At 45.5% G+C, this 26224-nt stretch overlaps 2 protein-coding genes across 4 annotated transcripts in view; one reads left to right on the top strand and one right to left on the bottom strand.

Annotated features, from left to right (window-relative positions):
* Positions 1-264: 264 nt before the first annotated feature.
* Positions 265-25316, bottom strand: LOC137438542 (heterogeneous nuclear ribonucleoprotein H). 2 transcript variants are annotated; one of them, XM_068133675.2, is made up of 12 exons: positions 25171-25299; positions 22923-23010; positions 15372-15524; positions 14728-14871; positions 10781-10919; positions 7443-7630; positions 5505-5561; positions 4994-5094; positions 3411-3546; positions 3229-3294; positions 2672-2842; positions 265-637 (listed from the first exon to the last, which is right to left on the bottom strand). In XM_068133675.2, the coding sequence occupies exons 2-12, from the start codon at positions 23002-23004 to the stop codon at positions 567-569; spliced, it is 1308 nt and encodes a 435-aa protein (XP_067989776.1). In that variant the 5' UTR covers positions 23005-23010; positions 25171-25299; the 3' UTR covers positions 265-566. The 2 variants fall into 2 exon arrangements, with proteins under 2 accessions (XP_067989776.1, XP_067989777.1); XM_068133676.2 differs by lacking the exon at positions 2672-2842 and having other exon boundaries at positions 25171-25316.
* A 271-nt stretch (positions 25317-25587) lies between these two features.
* POLR3D (RNA polymerase III subunit D) overlaps positions 25588-26224 on the top strand; it is a 36410-nt gene continuing 35773 nt past the window's right edge. The window contains exon 1 of one of the 2 annotated variants that reach the window (XM_068133677.2): positions 25588-25956. The gene's annotated coding sequence lies outside the window, so the exon portion shown is untranslated. The remainder of the gene's footprint in view (positions 25957-26224) is intronic. The other variant, XM_068133679.2, reaches the window with a different exon arrangement.

Raw genomic sequence — 26224 nt, 5'->3', positions numbered from 1 at the left:
TTAATGTTCTGATCAAGCGTTGGTACATGACGGGTCATGAATGGTACGATGTGGTAAAATTTCATCAAAATGGTGCGTCTAGTTCCAGCGGAAAAAGCAAATTCCTATTTGGGAGAGTCAAACCTGGATCCACTTTGACCCCCAGAATTACATTCCAGTTGAGATAAAAATCACGAGGCACCTGACAACACGTGCAAATCATATATTCACGTACAAACATGCAATGCTGCTCGTGGATTGGACCAGGAACACCCCACAGCTTAATTTGGTTACAAAACTTTTATTTCCCTCTTAAAGACCACAACCAAACGAGAGTCCAAATCGAATTTTAACCATTCATCTGAACAATAAAGAAAATCATCAAACGCCAAACCTGCCATTCCACAAATCCTAACAAATCACAGATATCGTTAACAAGAACAAGTGTGGTGGTGGATGAGTAAGGGCCCAAGGATGTCAGGAGGAGAGTGGGTAGCAATTGCAAGGATTGAAAAACAAACATCAAACATGAGGAAATGATAAAAATTATAACGTCAAGCTTTACGCAAAAGCCGAATCCCTGCTTCTTACATGCCCCATCCACCTCGGCCCATCTTGCTCATCACTTGACTGCCATTTCCATAGTACCCTTGATTTCCTGTAGGATTAGGGGAAGGGAGGAAGCAATGAAAGTAATGGTGAAAGATGAAGAGAAGCTTACGTGATGAGAAAAAGCACAATCTAACAAAACGGCTGAGATTACAAGGCAGCACGGACGAGTTATACAACACGACACACGACAAAGTGAAAACATAATGAGGTTGTACAATCTTACGATAATTCACCAAATGTCCGTCCGTCCGTTCGAAGGTACCGCAAAAACGGCTGAACCGATCGCAACGATATTTTGAGTGGGTAATTCTGGGACCCCCTGGAGTAAAATAGGCTATATTGTTTTTCCAATTTCAGCTTTGGCCTCCCACATAACATTTTCCCGGGTGCCACACAAACGGCTGCACAGCTGCACCCATCGGACTCGGTGACCTTGGACAAAGACCTTTTATAAGGACAGGGGTTGAATCCCTGCTTGAGAGAATGCCAACCCTCTCCCCACCATCACGGTCGTCTCTCCAACTCACAATCCCACAAGATATGCGGGAAGGACGACCCAAAACCAATTATCTTCTTTTTGATTCGTATATAAACATCATTAAAAGTAAATAATGACCTCGGCCAAAGTTCAAACGACAACTTTGAACGAGTTTAATCTTTACATGAGATAATTCCACATAGCTATTTGGGCGGTGTATAAGCCAACAGATCGCTGTCTACATCGATCTTGCTGAGGCCGTAACACCTATGGGCTTAAAATCCTTTTAACTGTTGCCATGGTAGTTTTTACAATGAAGGAAACATTAACCATGTTGTTAAAAGTTTATTTTGTGATTAATTTGTGATTGGAGTTATGTTGTTTGGAATGAAAAAAAGAGATATCGAGTTCAAGTGAATGACGACATGCCATGATGGTTTCTACTTTCTGAACGTGGACTCCGCGGATCGCCATATGCAGATTCGCCACAGACCCACGATTGATGTTTCCATACGAACGTACCCGTTTGTTTGCGAACGGGTACGTTTTTCATGGAAGTCCTTCACGAACTTGCTGTCCATGTCTGACGTGCGACTGAGGGTGCTACAGGAATGTGGAATTTATTGGTTTCATGCTTTAGCATTCGCTGTATCTGCATTGCCCGTTTGCTCCTGGCCTCCCACCCGTGCGTAGCAAGGGTATCACTAGTGCAAGAAACATAAAAAGGCAATAACTCGTGGAAAGATGAAGGTTAGGGGGTACGGTAGGGGAGGGGATATGGGAAAGCGGGATGAATCGAGACATGAAAAGCCCAGGAAAAACAGATCGACGAAGAGTTGTGTTGGAACAAAAGGAAGGGAGGGAGAATAGTAGAAGGTTAGAAATGAGAGGCATGGCACAGAAAGTAAACTTATTGCAGGAAGTGGGCAGTCAGTCTAACAAAGTGCAGCATCACAAAGTAAAATTGCGTAGCGAGTGTGACAGGAAAGAGAGAATATCACTTTTACCAATTTGTTTACAGCAAGTGAACGGAGCGTAAATTGCAACTTGCTTGTGGATTAATTTCCAGTACGAAGGGAAATGCTGGTATTGCCGTGCATGCACCGATGAGTTTAAATTGGAATTGGGAATGTGAAAGGGAATATAACTTGAAATGTCATGCTACATATCGTTTTTGGCCCCATCTCTCAATGGTGAAGAATCACATTACATTTCCAGGCCTGGATCCAGATCTTCATCAAATCAATTTTTGCTTGTCGCACACCAAACCTGTCCACAAAGTTTCGTCCAAATCCATCCATAACGTTTTGAGATATCAATCTATACAGCATTTTTGGTCCTATCTCTCAAAAATTATAGTATCCGGATCTTCACCACAATCTAATAATTTTGTCCTCGTCACACACCCAACCTCGCCACATTTTGTCCGAATCCGTCCACAACTTTTTGAGATATCCTATTCACAGACAGACAAACAGGCAGGGGTGAAAACATAACACCCGCCCACCTTCAGCGACGAAGGTAATTAAACAGCATTTTATATTCAAAGGCCCAAAGGGGGCAGCACAAGGAAACAAGTCTCTCCATTCCACCTTGGCTTACCAACACCAGCCTGACTGTAGCCGGCCGCCATGGTGCCCCCAGCCGAGAAGCTGTCGTCACGGTAAGTGTTGCCGTAGCTATCAGTGCCATAGCTAGCCCCCCCTCCCTGTCCTGCCCCATACACCGAGCTCGCCTCTCCTCCCTCCATATTCCCATACCCCCCCTGGAAGCCTGGGGAGAAGGACAGGTGGGAGCAATGGGTGGGAGGGAGAGGGGAGTGGGGTTGGGAAAAGACAACCAATTGATTGATTTTGTATTGAGGGGGCAGGCTGCGATTATTAAATAAAATACGAAATATTTGAATGAATGGACACACAGCCGACAAGTTTCTTTTTGGATAAATCAATAATAATCACCAAAATTAGACTTTGGGATACTGCAGGCACCATGGCAACACTTTACCGCGACGAAGCTGCGCTCAACCACCACAATGCCCATAACAAACCCACTTACTTACAAGCCATTACCTTGGTTTCAATATCCATGAGAACCAACCATCAAAAACAAATCAAAACATTAAAATGAAAGAGCTCAAGCCAACCTCCCGCCCCACCCACCCATGACGTTGCGGTAAGCAAGGTTGGGGTCTGTAGAATTGAGGAAAAGTTCAATGTAGCGATGTTCTGGGGTAGTGCGAGAGAGGGAAGGGAGAAAAATATTTAAAATAATAATAATAAATAAGAATTCTATGCAAAAGTCTGGTGAAGAACGTGCGTGCAAAGAAGTGTCATCTCATTACGCATGTGGGCCTTGTCCTTGGTCATAGAAGCAACTGCATCGTCATGAGAGGAGAACTCAACATCTGCTTCGCCGGTGGGTCGCCCCGACGGATCGTACTCGATTTGAACACGCAAAGGCGTCAGTGGGGCAAAGAACTATGGTTGGTGATGAGGGGCAAAAAAGGGGAAAAGGGAGAAGGAGGGGATGGGAGGGACAAAATTAGTTAAACTAGTGCATGGATAAAACAAGGACCTGCAACTAAAGTTTACAACAGGAAAAAGTTTTATTAATCACAAAAAGTACTTTTGTAGAAACAACTTTTCAACGATAATAGCAAACATTCACAAGCGAATGCAATATGTCCCACTGAACTTATGTACAAATCTGTCCCAGCACCTTAACATCTCATTCTTGTGCCGACAGGTTTTGACCTTTACCCAATGTAAAAGAAAAAGCCCCGAAAAAGCCCCGAGTGGGCCGACGGTCATCTGTTGAGGTTGTAGTTCAGACCCTCTGCTGATTTTTGCCTCCCTGGGAACCCCCATGATCCGAAATTGAAATATCCAAGACCGAGCAATCCTGCACACCATCGAGTAGAAGGGCCGTGTCGGGCTTCAGAGCAATCAGTTGGTAAATAAGGAACGAGTAGGGATCCAAAGTTTCAGGAAGTAACCCCCCTGGGAGTCCCCATGATCCAAAATCGAAACCCAAGTGATTGTTCGGGACACTGTCTTGTTTACATGTGTCAAGTTTCAGAACAATCGGCCAGGTGACGAGAGGAGTATCAAAAATAGCAAAAACTTAATGGCCGAACAGACACCCGGCCAAGACGACCCATTTTATAAGTTCATCCCTGAGAATCGAGATGACCTAAAAATGCCTTCTTGAAAATCTTAAATCAGAACTGAAAAATGGAGAATTTTTTTTTAAAAATGGTCAATGCAAAGTAATACATGCAAAGGTAATGTTAAACAGGTGGCCAAACAATCAGGCTGACTGAAAATTGCAAACTATTGCTCCATGCAAACATGAATGCCAGGGAATTAGGCCACAACCTTAGTTTACTAATCAGGCCATAAATAGGTCATTGCAATGGGGGTTTAAGGACATCTCAACATGCATCATCCTGCATGTGAACACAAACATTTGCCCAAGCAAGACACCAGAACAATGTCTACCTGCTTTAGCGTGCAGGGGCTATGCTAAAAAAAATTGTGTACTGGTCAACGTATACATTTCTGGAAGGCCAGAAATTTTTTAAGTTTGAACTTTGCCCCCCCACCCCCCCTTGCATAATCCTGAAAACAATACCCAAAGTTTCTCTCCACATCCTAACAGTGGCACGTCGAATCAAGTTTCATCTCCATAAACTAAAGTAGAAAGGAATGTGTTTTTTAGTGTTTTACTTTTGAACTCCTCAAAAAAAAAAAAAAGGGGGGGGGGGGGGCGACAATGAAACCAACAGCTCAGTTAGCGACCACGTATTCGAGTTCCCAAAACACAACTGTTTCTAACCCTAACCCCTCTCTTATCAAGGATATATGAATAAACAGATATTATGAATGATTCTTTTTTTTTCAGCCAGCACTCAGTATGCCATACATTGTTGATGTCCAACTCCGTGGCACGAAAAGGCAGGCCTCGCATATGAACAAAATGGCCACCTCTGTATGTGCCATCCCCTACATTCAACCCTCGACCATCTGCAGAACAATAAATAGGATAAAGAAGCAATGGAATCAAAGTATAGAATTGTGAAAAGGCAATTAAAAAAGGCAAAAAGAACAATGGTCACTAGTCAGAGGTGGGGAGGAAGAAAAAAAAGACCATTACTTCATTAAAACAGATTACCAGACCACCAAAACCGAGCAGCATCTGAGTGCTGCGGGTACGAGGTACAGCCTTTTGGTAACACCCTCACCACAGCGTTTGATTCCAATGGTTGCTTGGGGTGTAAATTTTAATACCTTGATACAGTGACCACCCGTCCAACATTGGTTCACAACATAGGCTTCCCGACCCCAAACATTCTTTTGCTGAGACTGAGATTTGAAAAAGGAACAGTAACTCAAACTAAGAAGAAACCTTTGTTACGGACACCAGTTCTTCTCACCATATGTGTAACCCTCTCCTCCATAGTTGTAACCTTCTTCATACGTTCCTCCATAACCTGTGCAATTGGAAAGGAAAAAGAAAGGCGTAAACAAACACACATTCAGTCTGCGGGACAAAGCTCCCCCTCAACTGAAGTTCGGATCAATGGGACACTTGCCAAAATGTATACATTAGTTGCCTTGAGGAATCTTTTCCCAATTTGGCCTGAAAAGGTTTACCGAAATTAAAGCTATTTCAGCAAAGCACCAAAATACAAAAGATCGTCATAAAAAGATATATAGTTTTTGCATTTCAAAAGTTTTTGTCCTTGCCCGCAGGGTTTTCTGGGGGGGAGAGGAATGGAGTGCGACAACGCAAATACTCGATGCAACTGGCCACCGTGTAGTGCTTCCTCAAGGTGAGGGGGTATGACACGTTCCCCCACCATTTACAGTATTCCTGTCCCCACGTTTTCCAGTGCAGTGAGGCGTTTTGAATTATAAGCAGTAGGCATGTTTTTGCTTCATGCACGCATGCCGGGTTTTTTTTATTTTAAGGGAGCCGTCAGTGAGTTGGTTGCCTATACACCGTAAAAGCAGCCGTGCATGCATCCGAGTTCCACCCATCGGTTGGAAAGTTTGCCCGACTCCACCCACAATTTCATATGCCAAGTCAAAGACATCTCCGGAGCCATCATATTCACAATCACCATGCCCTCCATACAAGTTTTCCCTTCAGTGAAAAACGTCCAAAGAGACCGTTAAAAGGACGAGACGTTAAGGCATTACAGGCCTAGGCCTCAGCGATCTCGGCAGCGGTCTGTTTATACACAACTCAAATAACTACAAGGCATTGTGCAAAGAAGACTTTTATCAGAGGGTACACACGTCCTTGCTATTATTTCCGACTTTTTTTCTCTTAACTCGACCAAAAACCCATGTCGTTATAAATGTCTTTTTCCAAGGACCTCCGGGAATTTCACGACAATGAAAGAAAACATCGATCATTATTTCCTTTTAATGGTGAGTAAATATGCATCAGGGACAAGATAATTGATTTCAGGTTTCATGGCCACTTGAGAATTGCAATTCCACAGGTTTCCGCATATGTACCAGGAAGGTGAATCGGAAAGGCGGTCATGACATGACATGCCAGGCCATGACATGCAAGAGCTGTTTTGATTGCAGTCTCTGCAAATGTAAAGTCTGTGATAGAGGGGAAAGCGTTGAATATTCCACAGTTTCGATGTGCGAATACCCGTTGGCGTTGAGTGGGGAGGGGAAGCAGGGAGCAGGTGGACAGAGGATGGAGGGTTTCCTAACAGGACCTTTGACCATTTACATCATTATGCATGCTTGTACCAAGTTCGACTTGGATCCCTTCAGGCGTTCTTGAGTTATAGTGGTCACGAAAACCCATCACAGATGGACGCACGGATAGACAAGCTGAAAAGATGACGCCTTTGGCGAATCCGTCGGAAGAGGCAAAAAAATTAAGATAAAGCACTTCGATCCAGAATTTAATGTAATGCCAGATCGAGTTAAGTTGACTCCATATGTATTGTTTCTGTCCCTTTGAGATCACGTGGTTATTCATAAATGTGTGGAGGTGGAGGGGGGCGCGGATATAATGAGAGGGTGGGGTTTTTTAAAATTAAAATTCAAGTGAATACTTGAGCACTGGTCAGGGTATCGTGTTCTATCAACTCTCTAGTTGTGCAAAAGCGTTCCCTCCACCTCAAGTTATTGCTGGATTAAACAAAATGAACAAACATGTTAATAATCAAAAATGCAAAACAAAACATAAACCAATAGGTTTGGATGTGCGAAAACTGGTACTTGATGTCAAAACGCCACACAAACACCATTAGCTGTATTTTACCTCTCGGTACGTGAACCCTGTTAAAAAGTCTGTCCCAATTAGTGTTTTAGGGAGATGCCCCGGCACCTAAACATACCTCCACCGTAGCCACCTCGGCGCATCCGGTCAAAGCCACGCAGTCCCCCCATTCCACCTCGACCCATTCCAGGGCGGTCGTACGGTCCCGGCCGTGCGCCGACGTTCCCAATCCCAAGCATAAGACGCTTGGGGGGATCGTAGTATGCTCTAACCTCACTGCGGTTGCTCTTAAATACCTCAATGTACCTGAGATTGCAATGGAAGCGAGGCAAAAAGGGAAGGTGAGGGGGGAATGGAGCAAGGAAGTGCGGAGAACAAAGGAGAGAGATGGGGAGAGGGGAAGAGGGAGAGAGGGAAAGGGGGAGAGAGAGGGAGAGAGAAAGAGAAAAAGAGGAAGAGAAGGGGGAAAAGAGGAAGTGGGAGAGGAAGAGGAAGAGAGAATGATAGAGGGGGGGAGTGGGGTGATAATGAGAGAGGGGGGAGAGAATGAGAAGAGAGGGAGAGAAAGAATGAGAGGGAGAGTGAGAAAGAATGAGAGAGAGAGAGAGAGAGAGAGAGGAGAGAGAATGAGAGGGAGAGTGAGAGAGAATGAGAGAATGAGAGAATGAGGGAGAGTGAGAGAGAATGAGAGAATGAGAGGGAGAGAGAGAGGAGAGAGAATGAGAGGGAGAGTGAGAGAGAATGAGAGAATGAGAGAGAGAGGGAGAGAAAGAATGAGAAAGAGATAAGAGAAGAGGAAGATTTAAAAAAAGACAAATGGGATAATTAAAAGGGTTGCATATGGAAATGACAGTGGAGGAAAAAGCAAACAGGGGTTAAAAGAGGGGGGGTGGGGGGGGAGATGTATATATTTTAGTACAAGCCAAGTCATGGAAATATGGTTAAAATGTCTACACCATTTAAATGACAATAACAAAACAGCAAATTATTATGTACTTTAGTATAGGGCTTCATTTTTGTGCCAACCTTGCCGGCGCACACATCTCCCAAGCAATCTTCGCAATCAGTGTTCGACGCCCTCCATCCCCAACCGCCCATGCACACACTACATTCATTCTTTCTCCAGATGCAGTGGTAAGTAATTAAATTGACATTCAACATGAAGATTGAAGACATTTAAAATTGGATGCAGAATACATTATCATTGACATGTCTGCTTTGGTACACGTATCCAAATTAAGAATCCATTTCCTGCTTTGCATTGTAACCTCTGTCACTCCAATTTTGCAGACATTCATTTTACATATACCCCCCCCCCCCCCCCCCCCCCACGTAAGTGGGGATGTCACCCCACCTAGGCTAACCCCTGCCCGAGCGGGGAAAATGGCCTTAAAACGATCATTCATTCATTCATTCCCCCACCATTAATGGCAGTTCTCAGTTTGATTTCCAGAGCATTGGTTCTGCCGAAGCAGTTTGCGAGACTCTAAACCACCCACTGGATAAGTCGCCATTTTGTCGCAGGGCACCACAGATTATGCAGGAATTTGGAATCGGCACAAAGTACCGACACACGACCTCTCGTCATACACGTTGTGGATCCGACATACATGGGAATAACGGCGGGGACACCTGGCTCAACGTCCCTCCGAAGGACGGCATACCGACACAGGTCCTGCCCGCAAAGCACCACGACGACAGTTTAGAGCCGGTCGGGAATCAAAGCCATCTTAAAGGTACACGACTTCCGAGCCATCATGTCTGCACAGTTGTGCACATGAAAAATAAATGTTAAACTCAAAAGCAACTTGTTCGATCAGCAGCAAATTCCATGAACAAATCAATTATAATTCACAGCAAATAATTTGCACAAATAATTGTACTCCCGATTGGCCTTCGTCTACAGTGTACACCGATATGTATTCATGAAAAACAAATATTTTAGTGAGTTACTCTTCTTTTTTTTTAACACAACATCGAGACTCACAAAAGATCGAGATGTTACATAGCAGAGCATTTTGGGGAGGAGGGAGAGCTTTAAGTGCATGGCTATTTAACACACCAGGTATCCTGTGATAGCACATCGTATGTGGAAACCAATAAAGGAGAATTTTAAAAGCAGATTTTAATCCAAACACAAATATCTGAAAAACTATCCAGATAATGAACCAATGAAACAATTTTATAAACTTGCATCCGTGACCTGTGCCGTTTGCTCACTCACCACTGTTACAGCCCCTCGTCCCAGAGCCCCACCTTTCGTCGCCCCCACCTGCCCCCTGATGCCCCAGGGGTGATCCCAGGGTCCCACCCTGGGGGGTCCCAGCCCAAGGCCTCTGCAGACCCCCTGGCTGTTGTCCCCCAGCGGTCCCCCCATCATCCTCCCCGCCGCCGTCTCCCCTGCTTTCAAGCCTGTTCCCCAACCCAACCCAACCCTCCCACCCACCCCTCCACCCAACAACCACCCACACCCTGAAACCACCCAGATCGTCCCAATCATCTCCCACTCGGTTCTTTCACATCATACGGTCTTCACGCAACACAACACGGCCTTACCACAACACCATCTACAAAGACCTGCGGCACAAAAACATACCCGCCTCTTGACATCGGAACCGATTACAGATACAAAACGAGAACGGCAATCGGTCGAGCGCACACCTGCACACTTTCTTCCTGAACAAGAATGGAGAACTTCTGGACTAAAAAACGTGAGGATGAACCGATTCAGCTACGGCAGAAAAAAAATCTGCTTTGTTCGAGTTTACGCCCAAAGGTTATTCCAATGCCATTTCTAAAAATAAGGCCCCAAGTGAAAAAAATGGTCCGTCTTCCGCCACCGATAACCGGCCATAAATGGTCAAAAAGCCCTCGGTGTTTATGGCGCAGAAGCCGCTGCTGGATCCAAAGCTTCCCCTTATTACTCCGTCGGCATCACATCTGCCCGAGTAGCAAAACCACCAAAATGGCGAGACAACTCTTGCGAGCCATCTTGTTCTCTCGTATGCTACTGTACTTTTGACGCACGCTACAGGGACCGATCGTTGCTCGCCTTCCGGGTTTTCACGGCGCACGCTTCGCCCGGACCATCAGCATCACTTGGTGTGTCCTGGTGCGTCGCAGACAGGCGTCGACTTTTCAGATTCCCAATGATAATCCCATGAATGTCAAGTTGTGTCACAAATCCGTTGGTGTGGCCTCGGCATTACACATACTCGCACAATAGATGTTTGGATGAACATAGGGATTTTTTTGATAAATTAGCATCAATAAATGAATGAATAATTTTATTTGCAATCGTAAAAATTAGTTTCCGACGATTCGTTGAAAGAGTAAAACAAAATTCTATATACACACAAACCAAACACCTCAGATAAAGGTTTAAAGTGATGCCAAAGCAAAATCTCCAATCGGTTCACAATCGAACGGCTCCAAGATCACAAGTCTCTCCCTAACCTGTGGCCTATCTTGTCTTTATGTTTTCCCATAGCCTGCTCGGCTGCCTCCGTACTCGAAAATTGGACAAACGCCTCGCCAGTGCTTCGACCTTGGTAATCCACAGGTAAAGTAATTCCATTCGGAATTATTTCCATTCCTATAATAATAAAACGCCCAGCATAATATTTCACAGACCATATTAAAATCACATACAATAAAACATGACGACACACATCCACACCCAACACAACCACACCAAACACACACACCGAACACAACCACACACACACCAAACCAAACACAACCACACCGAACACAACCACACACACACACCGAACAAAACCACACACACACACCGAACAAAACCACACACACACACCGAACACAACCACACACACACACCGAACACAACCACACACACACACCGAACACAACCACACACACAAACCGAACACAACCACACACACCGAACACAACCACACCGAACACAACCACACACACACACACCGAACACAACCACACACACCGAACACAACCACACACACACACCGAACACAACCACATACACACACACACACACACCGAACACAGCCACACACACCGAAGACAACCACACACACCGAAGACAACCACACACACCGAACACAACCACATACACACACACACACCGAACACAGCCACACACACCGAAGACAACCACACACACCGAACACAACCACATACACACACACACACACCGAACACAGCCACACACCGAAGACAACCACACACACCGAACACAACCACACACACCGAACACAGCCACACACACCGAAGACAACCACACACACCGAACACAACCACATACACACACACACACCGAACACAACCACATACACACACACACACCGAACACAACCACATACACACACACACACACCGAACACAGCCACACACACCGAAGACAACCACACACACCGAACACAACCACACACACCGAACACAACCACACACACCGAACACAACCACACACACCGAACACAACCACACACACCGAACACAACCACAACCGCACACACACACACACACACACACACACACACACACACACACACACACACACACACACACACACACACACACACACACACCCGACCCACCCCCACCCAACCCACCCCCAGTGAGAGACAGAGGGAAGAAAGAAGAGAGGAAGAGAAAAGAGTGGGAGAGAGAGATGAGAGACAGGAGAAAGTGAGAGAGAGAGATTGAGAAAAGGACAAAACAAAAAAAAAATGGGAATCCTGTTAGCTCGCCCTCTGCACAACCAACTGAACATACTGTGATAATGGTAAAAGGGGATGGTTGGTGATATACTTGCGCCATACAAAAGGAAGAAGGGAAGGAGGGGTCGATATTTACCAGAAGACAAGCAGCATTTTCAGATTATTTGGATGTCTCAAAACAAAGGAACAAAATTTCTAACTTGCCCTGCTCTTCCGCTTTTTTGCTTTGCAGATAGTAACTCACATGTTACACCTGGGGCTGACTGGTACACCTACACCCACCAAATGTCCAGTATATTCCTGTGCAAGGTGCATAGCACAAGTCCAATCATGCAACCCCAGCAACCATGTGCAAAGTTCATAAATATAAACTTTTGGCAACGTCCGCAATAGATTCAATCTTCAAAATGAGACCGTTTTTGGTTCACGAGTTATCAGAGTGACCACTACATGCGTCATGGGTGTGTGTCTGCGTGTCTGTCTGTCCGCAGCATAACTACCTGATGATATCATCCGATCTTGATGAAACTTGGGTGGGAGGTCGATAACATGATCTAGTTGTGTCCTGCCTAGAATGGGCGTATTGCGCGCCCGAAAAAGATATCTTTTTAGGGGGTAATCGAGTTCAAGCTACATCTTCTCCGAGGTTGTTGGTGGAATCTGACAGGGTTTCGGTATTTGGTTAGGCCAATGTCATGTGTCTAGCCCCACGGAGGTCGATTTTTCATTTTCGCCTCAAGGTCAAGGTCACAAGGTCACAAAATTTAGAAAAGTCGATTTTTGATTGTTTTATTACATTGTTCGCTTCCTGATAGGGTGACATGTCGTACATGATCTTATATTATCACATACATCATGAAATACAAGCTTTCCAACAAATTTCAGAATCTTCGACCTTTGAAGGTCACAAAGGTCAAATTTTCAAAGTTGTCGGAATCGAACCGAATTTTCGGTATTGTGTAGCTAACTAACCTCATAACTGATTATGGTCCCGATTTGATGCATCAATCGTCGATGATCGTGACGATCGACTTGTTAGTCCGTCCTTTGTCATTGAATACCACTCACTCGTGAACCATCGTCGTCTCCTGACTTGTAATGTTAATCCACAATGTTCTGTGAGCATTTATCCAACGTGCGTTTTGTAACATGAATGAGAAACATTCATTTCACAACTGGAGTCTTCGCTCTTCCATGAAAATACAGTTTCTTTATAACCCTCGCCAGATAAGAGGGTATTGTATTTGGGTCTGTTTGTCCGCACAGATAGAGTATGCTTTTCTCTGCAACCGTTGGTCCGATTGATAGGAAATTTTCACCTAGGAGCGCCTCCTCCTGTATAATTTTTACAAGGATAGTCATGGCGTCATAGGTCACGTGGTATCAGCGCCATCTTGGAAAAACCGAAAAACTTTACACTTCTACATCTCCGAAACCGCTCCATGGAAAACAAGCATTCTGAGTATTGCGCTGCAATACATGTCCCCTACCGGCAGTCTGTCGTCCGGAAAACTGTTGGGGAAATTACCAAAGTTCAAAGTGCCATAACTTTGTCAAAAATGATCGAAACGTCGTGAAGTTCGAACTTGATCTGTAACTTATCATGAGGAAACCATGTACCAAGTTTGAAATCATTAGCATTAAGAGTTTAGAAAAAAAGTCCGGAAAACTGTTCTTTGCGTGACGGATGGACAGACTGACAGACTGAGGGACGGAGTGCAAACCTCTAGTCCCCTCCGGTGTACACCGGTAGGGGACTAAAAATTGAAACGTGGCGCATTGTCAAGCACGCCCTATGGGGAACAACATGTATTCATGCCATCAGTCCCTTCATTGTGACGTCATAATTAGGCAAGTAGACTGCTTGATCCGATCAGTTTAAAATTTCTTCAGGGTGATCGACAAACATTATTTGGGAGAATTAAATTGACAGTCGTGGATCACGTGGTTCGGCAGCCATATTGGAATGAACACAAGTCAGCGTCATCGATGAACAACGCAAACAAGTCCTGGTGAGGGTCTGCAATCTCTGATTGCTCTCGTTTTATAATGAGAAACAAGGTTTTCATCAAGTTTCTTGCAACACAAAAGCACGTCGATACCAAGACATCTCCAATCTTCTGGGACAAATGTTCGATTGGTTCAGTCCGATTTAAATGCCACAGAGGCATTAACAGGTTCCACTGTGACCTTTTGGGAAAGGTCACATGTCACCTGCATTTCAATGGCAATGCAATTCTTCAATCAGACAATACAACACCATCTACAGGCCGAATTGCAAACCAAGACTTGGTGGAAAGGATGTTGTGACTTCCAGGTGTTTGGCAAATCGTTTCAGGGCACTGGTCACAGCGTAGCCATAGAAATGCGTTTAAAACATGCGCCTGAAAAATTTTCATCACCTAATAAGTTGGACTTATGCTATGCACCTAATAACACCTTTTACCTCGACAGTGTCCAAACCTTTCATATCACTACCATGCCTCAACACATGTATTATAAACATTTCACACATTGCTAACTTCAACAACTCTAGCTAGGCCTGTTCATCTGCTTCTGCACCCCCCCCCCCCCCCCACCAAACCTGTTCATCTGTTTCTAACCTCCCCCCCCCCCCTCATCCCTCCCACCTCCCCCCATGCCTGTTCATCTACTGTTTTTAAATCAGCTGTTGTACTGGCATGTCTCTTCCTATAACCTTACCTGCAAAGAATTGTGCTATCTCCTCCTTACTGCAGCTGAAAGGTAGGCCACGCAATCGGACACATCCATCACCTCCAGAATCAGGTACTGAAAACCCAGCCTGGCTCATAGCCCAGTGCAGTTCTGATTCCTTAGCCTGAAACACTGGCATGGTTGCCACAAAATGAACAAATAAATAAGCATATAATGAGAGCCTCAAATCAACACCACCATTTTGGGGCAGTCTATCTTGTGCACAAAATGGTACACATTCCACAACCCAGCACAATATAAAATATAGATTAGAACTCTCCACGACTTAATAACACAGCAATATATATATATATATATAAATCATCTCATCCGATCTCTGTTACTGTCATCGGTCTAACAACCTCCCCCAACTACTCTACCTCCACCCAATGAGTTGAGAATTAAATATTTCCATCTTAATAAAAGCTACAACATAAAATTAGCTTCTTATTTTGTATATAAGGCCAATGCTCATGTACAAGCTAGAACAGAACGGATCAGGGAGAAACAGAACAAAAGGAAGAGTAGGGGGCACACCAACAGCAGGGTCGAAAGATAAATAGACAAAAGACTTCAACAAATAAGGGGCATGGAAAGGAATGAGTGAAATAATAGCATTTATATCATATTACCTTCAATGTAGCGATGTCCCATGGTTTTGTGGTCCTTTTCCATAGCACGCTGAACATCTTCCTCAGATTCAAGCTCGACGAACGCCTCTCCCGTAGGGCGGCCATCCCGTGTGGTAAATGACACACTACCAGCTCCTTTCGACACACTGCAACCTGCACAATCATCCAGTACAAATTGCATCCAAATATGCAAGTACCCCAAAGTGGAAAAGTCCAGATTAAAAATAAAAGAGGAGGAGGGGGGGGGGGGGGGGGGGAAGTGAGAGCAACTGAAGATGATTGCACACACCATAAGTTTACATATAGCGGAACCCCTCACTCTCCTAACACTACAGCTATCCTCAAACAAAAGCAACCTCCTCAAATCAAGGGACAAGGATGCAACGCAAGCAAAATTATTTGAAGACTGCAATGCGAGGATGAGGACACCAAATTCAGCAACTATACTGCGAGATCCTCACACGCACCGAGTCTGGTGTAACGTACGCTGCGCTGAATAGTTTTATATTGGTTAATAAATAAAAAATAAACCTAAAAAGGATTTTTCGTTGAGGGTTTATCCGGTATCCAAGCACATTCTAAAAAGATTCCGCACCCATGACAATGTTTATCCTCCAGAATGTGGGAGCTTCGTATTTCACTTCTTTGAGCACAGGTGATCAATACACAAAGCTTTCTAAATTTTTAGTAGATATATCTATCAATTTTGGGTGATATATCTACACTACCGGTCAAAAGTTTTAGAACATATCAATTTTTCCAGTTTTTATTGAAATTTACGCAGTTTAATGTCTCAATGAATGAATATGAATGAATGAATGATCGTTTTAAGGCCATTTTCCACACTAGAGCGGGGGTTAGCCTTGCGGGCGCCATGACAATCATGGTTCCCTGTTTGAGGCAATGTTTTTATGGCCGGATGCCCTTCCTGACGCCAATGTCTCAATGTACTCTGAAATTAAGCATATGTTACGTGGTCCTCCCGGTGACTACCTGGTCTCGGTGACCCCCGGACCGTGAGAGGAACTCCGCCAGAAAGATCTATTATTTATGCTCTTTCGTAACGCATAAATCTGAATTCCAACCAATAAGAAACCCCACACCAAGGATCCGGAATAATCAATGATATATTCCCCGAGCAATCAACAACCATCCACAATCAGCAATCAATAGTACAAAGATGTAAACTCATCTATAATAACTCTAAGATGGCCATCTTATACATTCCTCACGTGAGCCCCACTCCCGACTCCCTCCATGGTCAATGTCTCTCTCAATGTCTCCGTACTCCGGTAGTTCGATCTCCGCACGTGGGCGGTTGAACGGACCGGACCCTTCCTGACGTGCTTTCACCGGGCACGTCCCGTACCAGGAACAACGGCTGCAGGCGCACCTCCTGGCCAAGCAAAGCGGGTACAGCAAAGCAGGCAAAGCAACACGCGGCTTGCCCAGCGCGCGCGGCCCAAGGTGCGACCCGTACGCGGCCTTGTAGACGGTGAGGCGAACTGTGCCAGCTGCTTGGTTCCGTGCACGAACCCACGGCGACTTGACGTGTCAAAGGGTAGTTACACGTCCCGGTAACTCCTCTCGCCAGACGGGCTTTTAAACGCCGATTCTGTTACATTGCTCAATCGATACCGCTCGCGTCCGAGCTCGGCCAGTAAGAAGAAGAATCCTTGCTTCTCCAGGACCTCGTGTCTTTTCTTCTTCCGTTTCCGGTCTCCTTTTTCCCAGAAGGGCTCCTGACCCTTTAATCACAACAACCTTTAATCGAGTCCACATTGATAAGCAAAGACCTGAATAGTAATTCACATATTCACATAAATATGTAACACTCCCCCCCTTCAAGAAAGAAAGTTTGAACCCAGCGAAAACTTTCTTTGCCGGCCAACTTGGATAAACAAACCAGATAACTAACCCCCCCCCCCCCCAAACTCATCAGTTCCCCCCGGGCACAGTCATCACTTAAAAATAAAGCAACAAAATTTCACACAATCCCCTAGATTAATTCCCTCTGGACCAAGCGTCAACCACTTCTAGTTTCTCTTGAATGACGGTTAAGAGGTGGTGACCCAAAGCCCCCAAATTTAATCCTCTCTATAGCACTTTTTCGGGAGGCCCAGCGGAGTATTCCTACATGGACGCCTTAAGGAATGTAGAGTTCACGGTTAGTCCGGGGAGGAAAGTTCACTACCTGGACGCCTTTAAGAACGTGGCGTTCACGGTTAGTCCGTGTAGGAGCCTCGGCTCGGCGGCTCCCCCGTATATAGTGCTTCAACTTCTCCAGATTCCTAACAGTTACGGTGGGACCCCTTGTCCCAGCCGTTACCTGACTGGCGGTCTCCTTCTCGGCCAGTGCTCTGACATTCATTCTTTCGGGAGGTGCCGTAACTCTGGGAGCCTCCATAGTAATATCGGCTGCTGCCAACCCCAAAACTCCTGCCAAGTGGTCCTCTTCTGTAGACCTCTCGACGCCTACGAAATGCCTTCCCTACTGTTATGGTCCGACCCTCCAAATCCTTACCATTCCAATTCTTCTCTGCCTCTCTGGCGTCTCTTGTGCTTGCAAACGTGACAAAGCCGAACCCTCTTGACCGTTGCGTTCCCCTGTCTTTTACCACCCGCACTTCCACCAGCGGCCCATATCTGTTGAAGACAGAGGTCAGAACTTCTTCCTCTGTGTTGAAGTTCAGTCCCCCTACAAATAACTTGGAACTTTTGTCGCCATCCCGAGCTGGTGGGGTGTTATTTTCCCTGCTGTGCTCTTTACCAACCCTCGGGTTACCATAAATTTGCCCCCCGGCCAAATCATTTCCGATAATCACAGATACTCCCTCTACAGGAAGCGTGGCTTGTAAACTGATGGTGACCGGTCCTGACACCAAATCGGATTCCAAATGGATGACATGAAGTGGGGCACTAACACAGCCACCGATCCCTTGTAACCGAACACTATCACCAGTTGCGGTACTCTTTCACAATGGCAAAATGCCTTCAAGCATTAAGGATTGATGGGCTCCTGTGTCCCTCAAAACCCTAACCGGTCTTGGGTTAGTCAAGTCTCCCTTGAGTGAGACCAACCCCTCATAAATAAATGGTTGGTAACTCCTCTGTGGGCGATTTCTTACGTTTGCCATCGCATTCGGAGTTGTACTAGTCGGACTCCGCTCTGGGTCTTCCCTTTTCATGAGGTAACAACTGGACATCAAGTGTCCAGGTTTCTTGCAAAAAGCGCAAGTAGGCCCGGAGGAAAAACTCGTGGTCTGCCTCGGGCCCCCCGAAAAATAAGTTTGTCTTGGGCCCGCAGCCCTCCGATTTCGAACAGGTGGGGTATCCACGTTGTCCCCATAATCCTCTCGAGGCCGCCGCCATATATTGTCGTTCTCCGCACCTGCTGTTCCCCACCTCCCCTGCGGAGATCTAGGCGAGGAGTTAGGTTCGTGGACCCCTATCCGGTGTGTTAAGGCATAATCATCTGCCAGGGTGGCTGCGTCCCACAACTTCGGTACTTTCTTTTCCTGCAGGTACACTTTGATGTCCTCGTCGACACACTGTTGAAATTCCTCCACCAGCATCAGGTCACGCAATGCTTCGAAGTCGTTCCCGACTCCTTTTGACTCACACCACCGATCAAACATATTTTCTTTCACTCTGGCAAACTCCACATGGGTCTCACTCTCCCTCTTCCTGGCATTCCTGAATTTTTGCCGGTAAGCTTCCGGAACCAACTCATAGGCTTTGAGGATGTGCTTCTTCAATACCGCATAATCTGCACATTGGTCCATTGGTAGCGCCGAATAAATCTCTTGAGCTTTTCCCACCAGCTCACTTTGCACTAGTATGGTCCAGGCCTCCTCCGGACAGTTCTGTCGAGCCACTTTCTCAAAGTGTGGAAAAAATTTAGCGACTTCCTTTTCACTGAAGGGTGGAACCAGCCTCACATGTCTGCCCACATCCCAGGTGTTCTGGCTAGGTGTCGACCCCGTCAGCAAGGGTGGTCCCTCTCCCCGTTCTCTCCTTAACTCCAGCTCCTTGAATTTAATTTCTTGCTGAAGCTCCATGTCACGTTCCTTTAATTCCCTTTCCGCTTTTCTCTCCTCTGCTTCGAGGTCCCTTGCAGCTCTCCTCTCCTCTGCTTTTCTTCCTTCTAACCTTTCCTGGAGTTCTCGTTCCACTCTCCTTTCCTCTGCTTGTTTCTCTTCTCTCCTCTCTTCTGCTCTTTCCTTTCTTCTTCTGCTCTTTCCTTTTCTGCTTTCCTTTCTTCTTCTGCTCTTTCCTTTTCTGCTTTCCTTTCTTCTTCTGCTAACCTTTCCTGGAGTTCTCGTTCCACTCTCCTTTCCTCTGCTTGTTTCTCTTCTCTCCTCTCTTCTGCTTTCCTTTCCTCTTCTTTTAACCTTTCCTGGAGTTCTCGTTCCACTCTCCTTTCCTCTGCTTGTTTCTCTTCTCTCCTCTCTTCTGCTTTCCTTTCTTCTTCTTTGATCCGTTCCTGGCTCCATAATTGCAACTCCAGTTTCCGGAGCTCAACGTCTTCTGGTTCTTCGGGTAGCCACTGCCAGGCTAACTCGTCCCATGTTCCTAATCCCACCATAGACTGTATCACCGTGGTCTGCAACTCTGCCTTCCTCAAATTAGTTCGGACCTCCAAGTTAAAATGTTTGGCCAATTTCAAGAGGCCCGACTTTAGTAATGCTCGGAACTGTGCCTCACTCGGGGTTACCGCAAAGTTCTGTGCCACAAACGCCATGGTGCCTATCGTTAACACCTGTTAACCTTCACTCAAGACTTTACCCCAATTTCCCCAAAAATTTACCAATTAATACTTAATTAATAAATTTTAATTAATAAAAATATTATTTTATTATTTTATACAATGTTAGATCCCGGATGTAGACCCAATTGCGAATCCGCAAATCGTAATTTGGACGAGCCCCCAATTCTGTTACGTGGTCCTCCCGGTGACTACCTGGTCTCGGTGACCCCCGGACCGTGAGAGGAACTCCGCCAGAAAGATCTATTATTTATGCTCTTTCGTAACGCATAAATCTGAATTCCAACCAATAAGAAACCCCACACCAAGGATCCGGAATAATCAATGATATATTCCCCGAGCAATCAACAACCATCCACAATCAGCAATCAATAGTACAAAGATGTAAACTCATCTATAATAACTCTAAGATGGCCATCTTATACATTCCTCACGTGAGCCCCACTCCCGACTCCCTCCATGGTCAATGTCTCCGTACTCCGGTAGTTCGATCTCCGCACGTGGGCGGTTGAACGGACCCTTCCTGACGTGCTTTCACCGGGCACGTCCCGTACCGGGAACAACGGCTGCAGCACGCACCTCCTGGCCAAGCAAAGCGGGTACAGCAAAGCAGGCAAAGCAACACGCGGCTTGCCCAGCGCGCGCGGCCCAAGGTGCGACCCGTACGCGGCCTTGTAGACGGTGAGGCGAACTGTGCCAGCTGCTTGGTTCCGTGCACGAACCCACGGCGACTTGACGTGTCAAAGGGTAGTTACACGTCCCGGTAACTCCTCTCGCCAGACGGGCTTTTAAACGCCGATTCTGTTACGTTGCTCAATCGATACCGCTCGCGTCCGAGCTCGGCCAGGAAGAAGAAGAATCCTCGCTTCTCCAGGACCTCATGTCTTTTCTTCTTCCGTTTCCGGTCTCCTTTTTCCCAGAAGGGCTCCTGACCCTTTAATCACAACAACCTTTAATCGAGTCCACATTGATAAGCAAAGACCTGAATAGTAATTCACATACATTCACATAAATATGTAACATATAGAACAAATAAACAATTAGAGATAAAAAAAGAAATCATAGAATCATTTTGTTTAACAAAATTTAATTTAAAATTCTGACCCAGCAAAGTTGCCACCTTTTGGAGATATAACCGCCGAACACACTCGTGGCATTCTTTCTACAATGGAAATCAAATATTGTTCGGGAAGTTCTTCCCAACACTGTTGCAGAAGTTCCCACAAATGTGTTGCTCTTGTAGGTTGCTTTGCTTTCATCCTTCTGTCCAGTTCATCCCAAACCAGCTCGATGGGGTTTACAGCTGGAGACTGTGCTGGCCATTCCATGGTTTGAAGCCTACCGTCTTGTTCTTTTCCTCGAAGGTAGTTTTGACATAGCCTGGAGGTGTGTTTCGGGTCATTATCTTGCTGTAGGATGAACCCCTGCCCAACTAGGCGTATACCAGAGGGTATTGCATGGCACTGCAAAATGCTGTGGTAGCCCTTTTGGTTCAGGGTGCCAGTCACTCTGTGCAAGTCGCCGACTCTAGAGCCCCAGACCATCACACTTCCTCCTCCATGTTTGACAGTTGGTGTCACACACCGAGGAACCATCCTTTCGCCTACTCGACGGCGTACAAAAACCCTGCGTGATCAACCAAAGATTTCAAATTTTGATTCATCGGTCCATAAGACCTTCTTCCACTCTTCAGTAGTCCACTGGCGGTGCTTCATGGCCCAGGCCTCTTTTTCTTATTTTGCCATCTTAGCAATGGCTTTCTTACTGCCACTCGACCTGTCAAACCTGCAGCTCAAAGTCTTCTCTTCACAGTTGAAACTGAGACTTGCTTACTTCGACCAGTGTTAAGCTGTGCTTGAAGCTGTTGTCCTGTGAGCCGCCTATCACGCAAGCTGTTGACTCTCAGAAACTTGTCTTCTGATTCTGTTGTGGCTTTGGATCTGCCAGACCTCTTCCTGTCAGAGTTTCCTCCAGTTTCCAATATACTACTTCCTGCAGTGCAATATTGTCCAAATAATGCTTCAGAGGGTGTAATAACAGTCTGTTCCAATACTCCTATTATACAGACAGGGGGTTTGTAATCAAGTAATCGGCAGAGGTTGGGACACCTGTAGGAATTGTTTGCATCAACTATCAAGGCTTAATTTACTTACATTGCTGCAGAACAGCTGTAAGTTGTTAACCCATTACTTGTTCCCTGAAGAAGGCCTTTTTTTTTTTTTACAATATAACTGGAATTTATATTATTTCCCCGTTTTTGCTGACCTAAACTTTTTTTTTTATTTTTTATCTCAAGCAGTTTACTGCTTACCTTTGTACCATTTCAGGTTATTCACTGGACATTAAACTGCGTAAATTTCAATAAAAACTGGAAAAATTGAGGTGTTCTTAAACTTTTTACCGGTAGTGTATATCTATCAATTGTTTGTGGTGGTCATTCCTATACCGTGACCGAAGTAACAGAAGAGGTCAACTTTACTTTGTGTCATACTTCCATAAATTGGAATTTTTTGAGATTGCCTAAAAACAGATCCAAATATATAGTTTTATTGGAGAAGGAGGGGTTTATGAGCATGAGTCTGCTCCACAGCTCTAAAAGTTGGTCATAGTCCCATGTTTCCAAATAACCATAGTCCCACATCTCTGGACTCTGTTTCTCAGTGCAACTAGGTGGACGGACATGCGCACAGGTGTATTTGTGACAAGATGCAACAAAGCAGTCTAATTGTCCTGGATTTCCTGCATTACCCTATTAAGTTTGCAACACCTTTATCAATACTGACCCGCAAGAAACTTGACGACATCATCTGCAGAGCAGGACCAGGGCAGCCCGCGGAGCCGTACAAAGTGACCATCTCCAGACATGATTTGCTGTGAAATAACAAAACACAGGTTTTTGAAAGAAACGAAATGACAGCAGATCGTGGTAACTTATCAAGACCTACAAAGCGAAGAGATTCTCAAAAAAATAAAAACAGCTCAAGAGGCAGAGCAATAGCAGCCAATCAGAGCAGTCAGAGTTACCAATGAAGCAGAAGCAAAGTATTTATGTGCATTATGTATTTATGTACACTGTATTAAACCCCTAGAGCTCAGACAAATACAATTGCGTCACAAATTACTCGCTTTTAATCATCTTCTGGAAACCATTCACGTTTGAAAAACATTATTGACGCAAATGGGACAAAAGAAAAACACAAGCTTCGAGGCAATTTTAGAAATTCAAATTACCCTCTTATAATTGCGACGAAAATAGGAGAGGAAGCATATTTAACAGAGAGAAACAAGGAAATGAGATGCAGGAGGAAGTCATTCAGACCATCATGGCGGCTACAAACAAACATCAGATTAAATGATCTGTTAACACGATAAAGGAAAGCGTTGGGGGAATGACGGGAGGAGTAAAGTGTGCGGACAATGCCGGCGATAACTCGCCTCCCCCGTGCGGACAATGCCGGCGATAACTCGCCTCCCCTGTGTGGACAATGCCGGCGATAACTCGCCTCCCCTGTGCGGACAATGCCGGCGATAACTCGCCTCCCCTGTGCGGACAATGCCGGCGATAACTCGCCTCCCCTGTGTGGACAATGCCGGCGATAACTCGCCTCCCCTGTGCGGACAATGCCGGCGATAACTCGCCTCCCTTGTGCGGACAATGCCGGCGATAACTCGCCTCCCCTGTGTGGACAATGCCGGCGATAACTCACCTCCCCTGTGCGGACAATGCCGGCGATAACTCGCCTCCCCTGTGCGGACAATGCCGGCGATAACTCGCCTCCCCTGCGCGGACAATGCCGGCGATAACTCGCCTCCCTGGTGTGGACAATGCAGGCGATAACTCGCCTCCCTTGTGCGGACAATGCCGGCGATAACTCGCCTCCCCTGTGTGGACAATGCCGGTGATAACTCACCTCCCCTGTGCGGACAATGCCGGCGATAACTCGCCTCCCCTGTGCGGACACTGCCGGCGATAACTCGCCTCCCCTGTGCGGACACTGCCGGCGATAACTCGCCTCCCCTGTGCGGACAGCCAGCTTCACGTCCATCCGACGGATGTACATCGAGCGATGCCGATGCAAGTCAAAACACAAACTTTGAATTCCCTCCACCACACATTTCTCCATTTTCAGTGTAATGTTCCCGAAAATCTCAAGATAATTATCTTCTCGAGATTTTCTCAGGAAAATGCAACTATAGTTTAAGTACAAAGCATTACAATGTTTTGTACTTAAATTATAGTTGCATTTTCGCTTCTCTTTCATGGACCATGCAGCACGTGCAATAGAAACAAAATGGCGTCACGTCAGAGGAACAATCCGACCCAAGAACAATGAATCTGATTGGTCCAACCAAGGAACGACAGCGCATCAACTATGGCCTCGTGTATCAAATTCAGGAGGTAAACGTGATATAACTGGGGGTTTGGATTATTTTTGTGAGGTAGCAGGAAATTTTAAACAAGTACACAAAATCGGGCGAGCTGAGGTGAGGGAAAACCGCGCCATTTGAGCCTCTGTCGACATTTATGGGGGAAACGTTCCTGAGAGAAATTACATCACATGGTTATGATACCTTTAAAACAATTTAGTCAACAATCCGAAAGATTCAACCTCGTTGGCAAAATATATACTGTACTGTATTAAAATTATTAAATAAAACACGGAGAGCCGCCATTGTAGGAATGTGGGCTCACTCTCATTGACAATCGCAAGAACAAAAGGTACAGATTTTACCGACACCACAACAAATAGCAGGACGTGTTATCACTACAAGTTACAACACCGAAACATTTATTCACAGCTTTCGCTCAAGCAAAAACATTTACACCTCAGAGGCAACGTGACTTCGTGAGCGGGAAACTGCGCAAGAGACGCCATTTTATACGCCTCTGCTTTCTCTGAAGAAAATAACCTCAAAAAGGAAAACTGCAATCCAAAATGTTGATAGGCCCTACCTGTAATACCGATATGATAATTACAACACACCACGGACACCAATATACACCGAGTGTTGAATAATTCAGTACATTACCTGGGCGATTCGACGAACGAACAAGACGCGATACAAGGGAGAGGCTTTTGCACTGCTCGCGATATCTCAATGGGTTCTCACGAGATTATGGAGCACAGGCACAGCTCGGAAAAGGTTGTCCGATTGTTGTTGTTGTTTTTAGGATTAACAAAATCCGGCCAATAAAAAGATTGAATCTACATTTATTTTACTGTAGATCAGGAAAGAAATATAGAAACAAATAATCCAATTTTTGTTATTCGATGGCAAAAGATTGAGTTTATTTTTTTTAAGGCCGAAAAATAACGAAATGTTAATTTAATAAGCATACCGACTGGTATCTATCAGACTATCAGATGCACTCCGGTTTATATGATACAAGACCTTTTTGTGCAGAAATTGTAGCATTTAATGAACATTGAAATAACTGATCACAACCGTCCAGTATATCGTTATAACACAATCAAATGTGTCGATATTCGTGCAATGTGCCACTCTGTGTGAAGCGATGCCAAACTAATTAATATAATACAAACAAGCCGGTTCATTGCGGCTTTGCAGTCGGGTACTAGCATAATATGATATAAACAGTAATCTTGTGTGTGTTTTCGAAAGGCCCATCATCCCGATGTAATAAATGGCGGGTCTCGGTGCGACGCGACCCACAACGCCGCGCCTGTGAGGACTGAGGACTGAGGATTGCAGGAACTTCCGCCCCTTCCGGTGTCAGTGAGATTCTTCTTCCTCTATTTATGCGAGGCGCATGGCGAGGCCGGGACGCGTTCAGTCGGCGCTTTGTTTGACGAGGTAAGGTCGTTTTCCGAGTTCCTTCCTCCGTTACGGAACGTGTGTTCATGTCCAGTCCATTATGGGTTTGTTTGTACGACCCAAGAACCACCGGTGAAGACGAAGACCGGCACGTCGGTCATCCGGAGAACACCTCCATGTCATGTTCACCTTGAAATCATTATAAATACTAGTACCGACTGCAAAGCCGCAATGAGCCGGCGAAGCCAAAACCTCTTGCCACTATTTTACCCATCACCATGGCATCAGTACTACTGACAGTAGGTTA

Source organism: Myxine glutinosa, chromosome 13, assembly GCF_964187855.1.
Source record: "Myxine glutinosa chromosome 13, kmMyxGlut1.1, whole genome shotgun sequence".
NCBI classification, from domain to species: domain Eukaryota; kingdom Metazoa; phylum Chordata; class Myxini; order Myxiniformes; family Myxinidae; genus Myxine; species Myxine glutinosa.
Note: the sequence above shows the minus strand (reverse complement) of the source record. Positions and strands in the feature narration are given on the sequence as shown.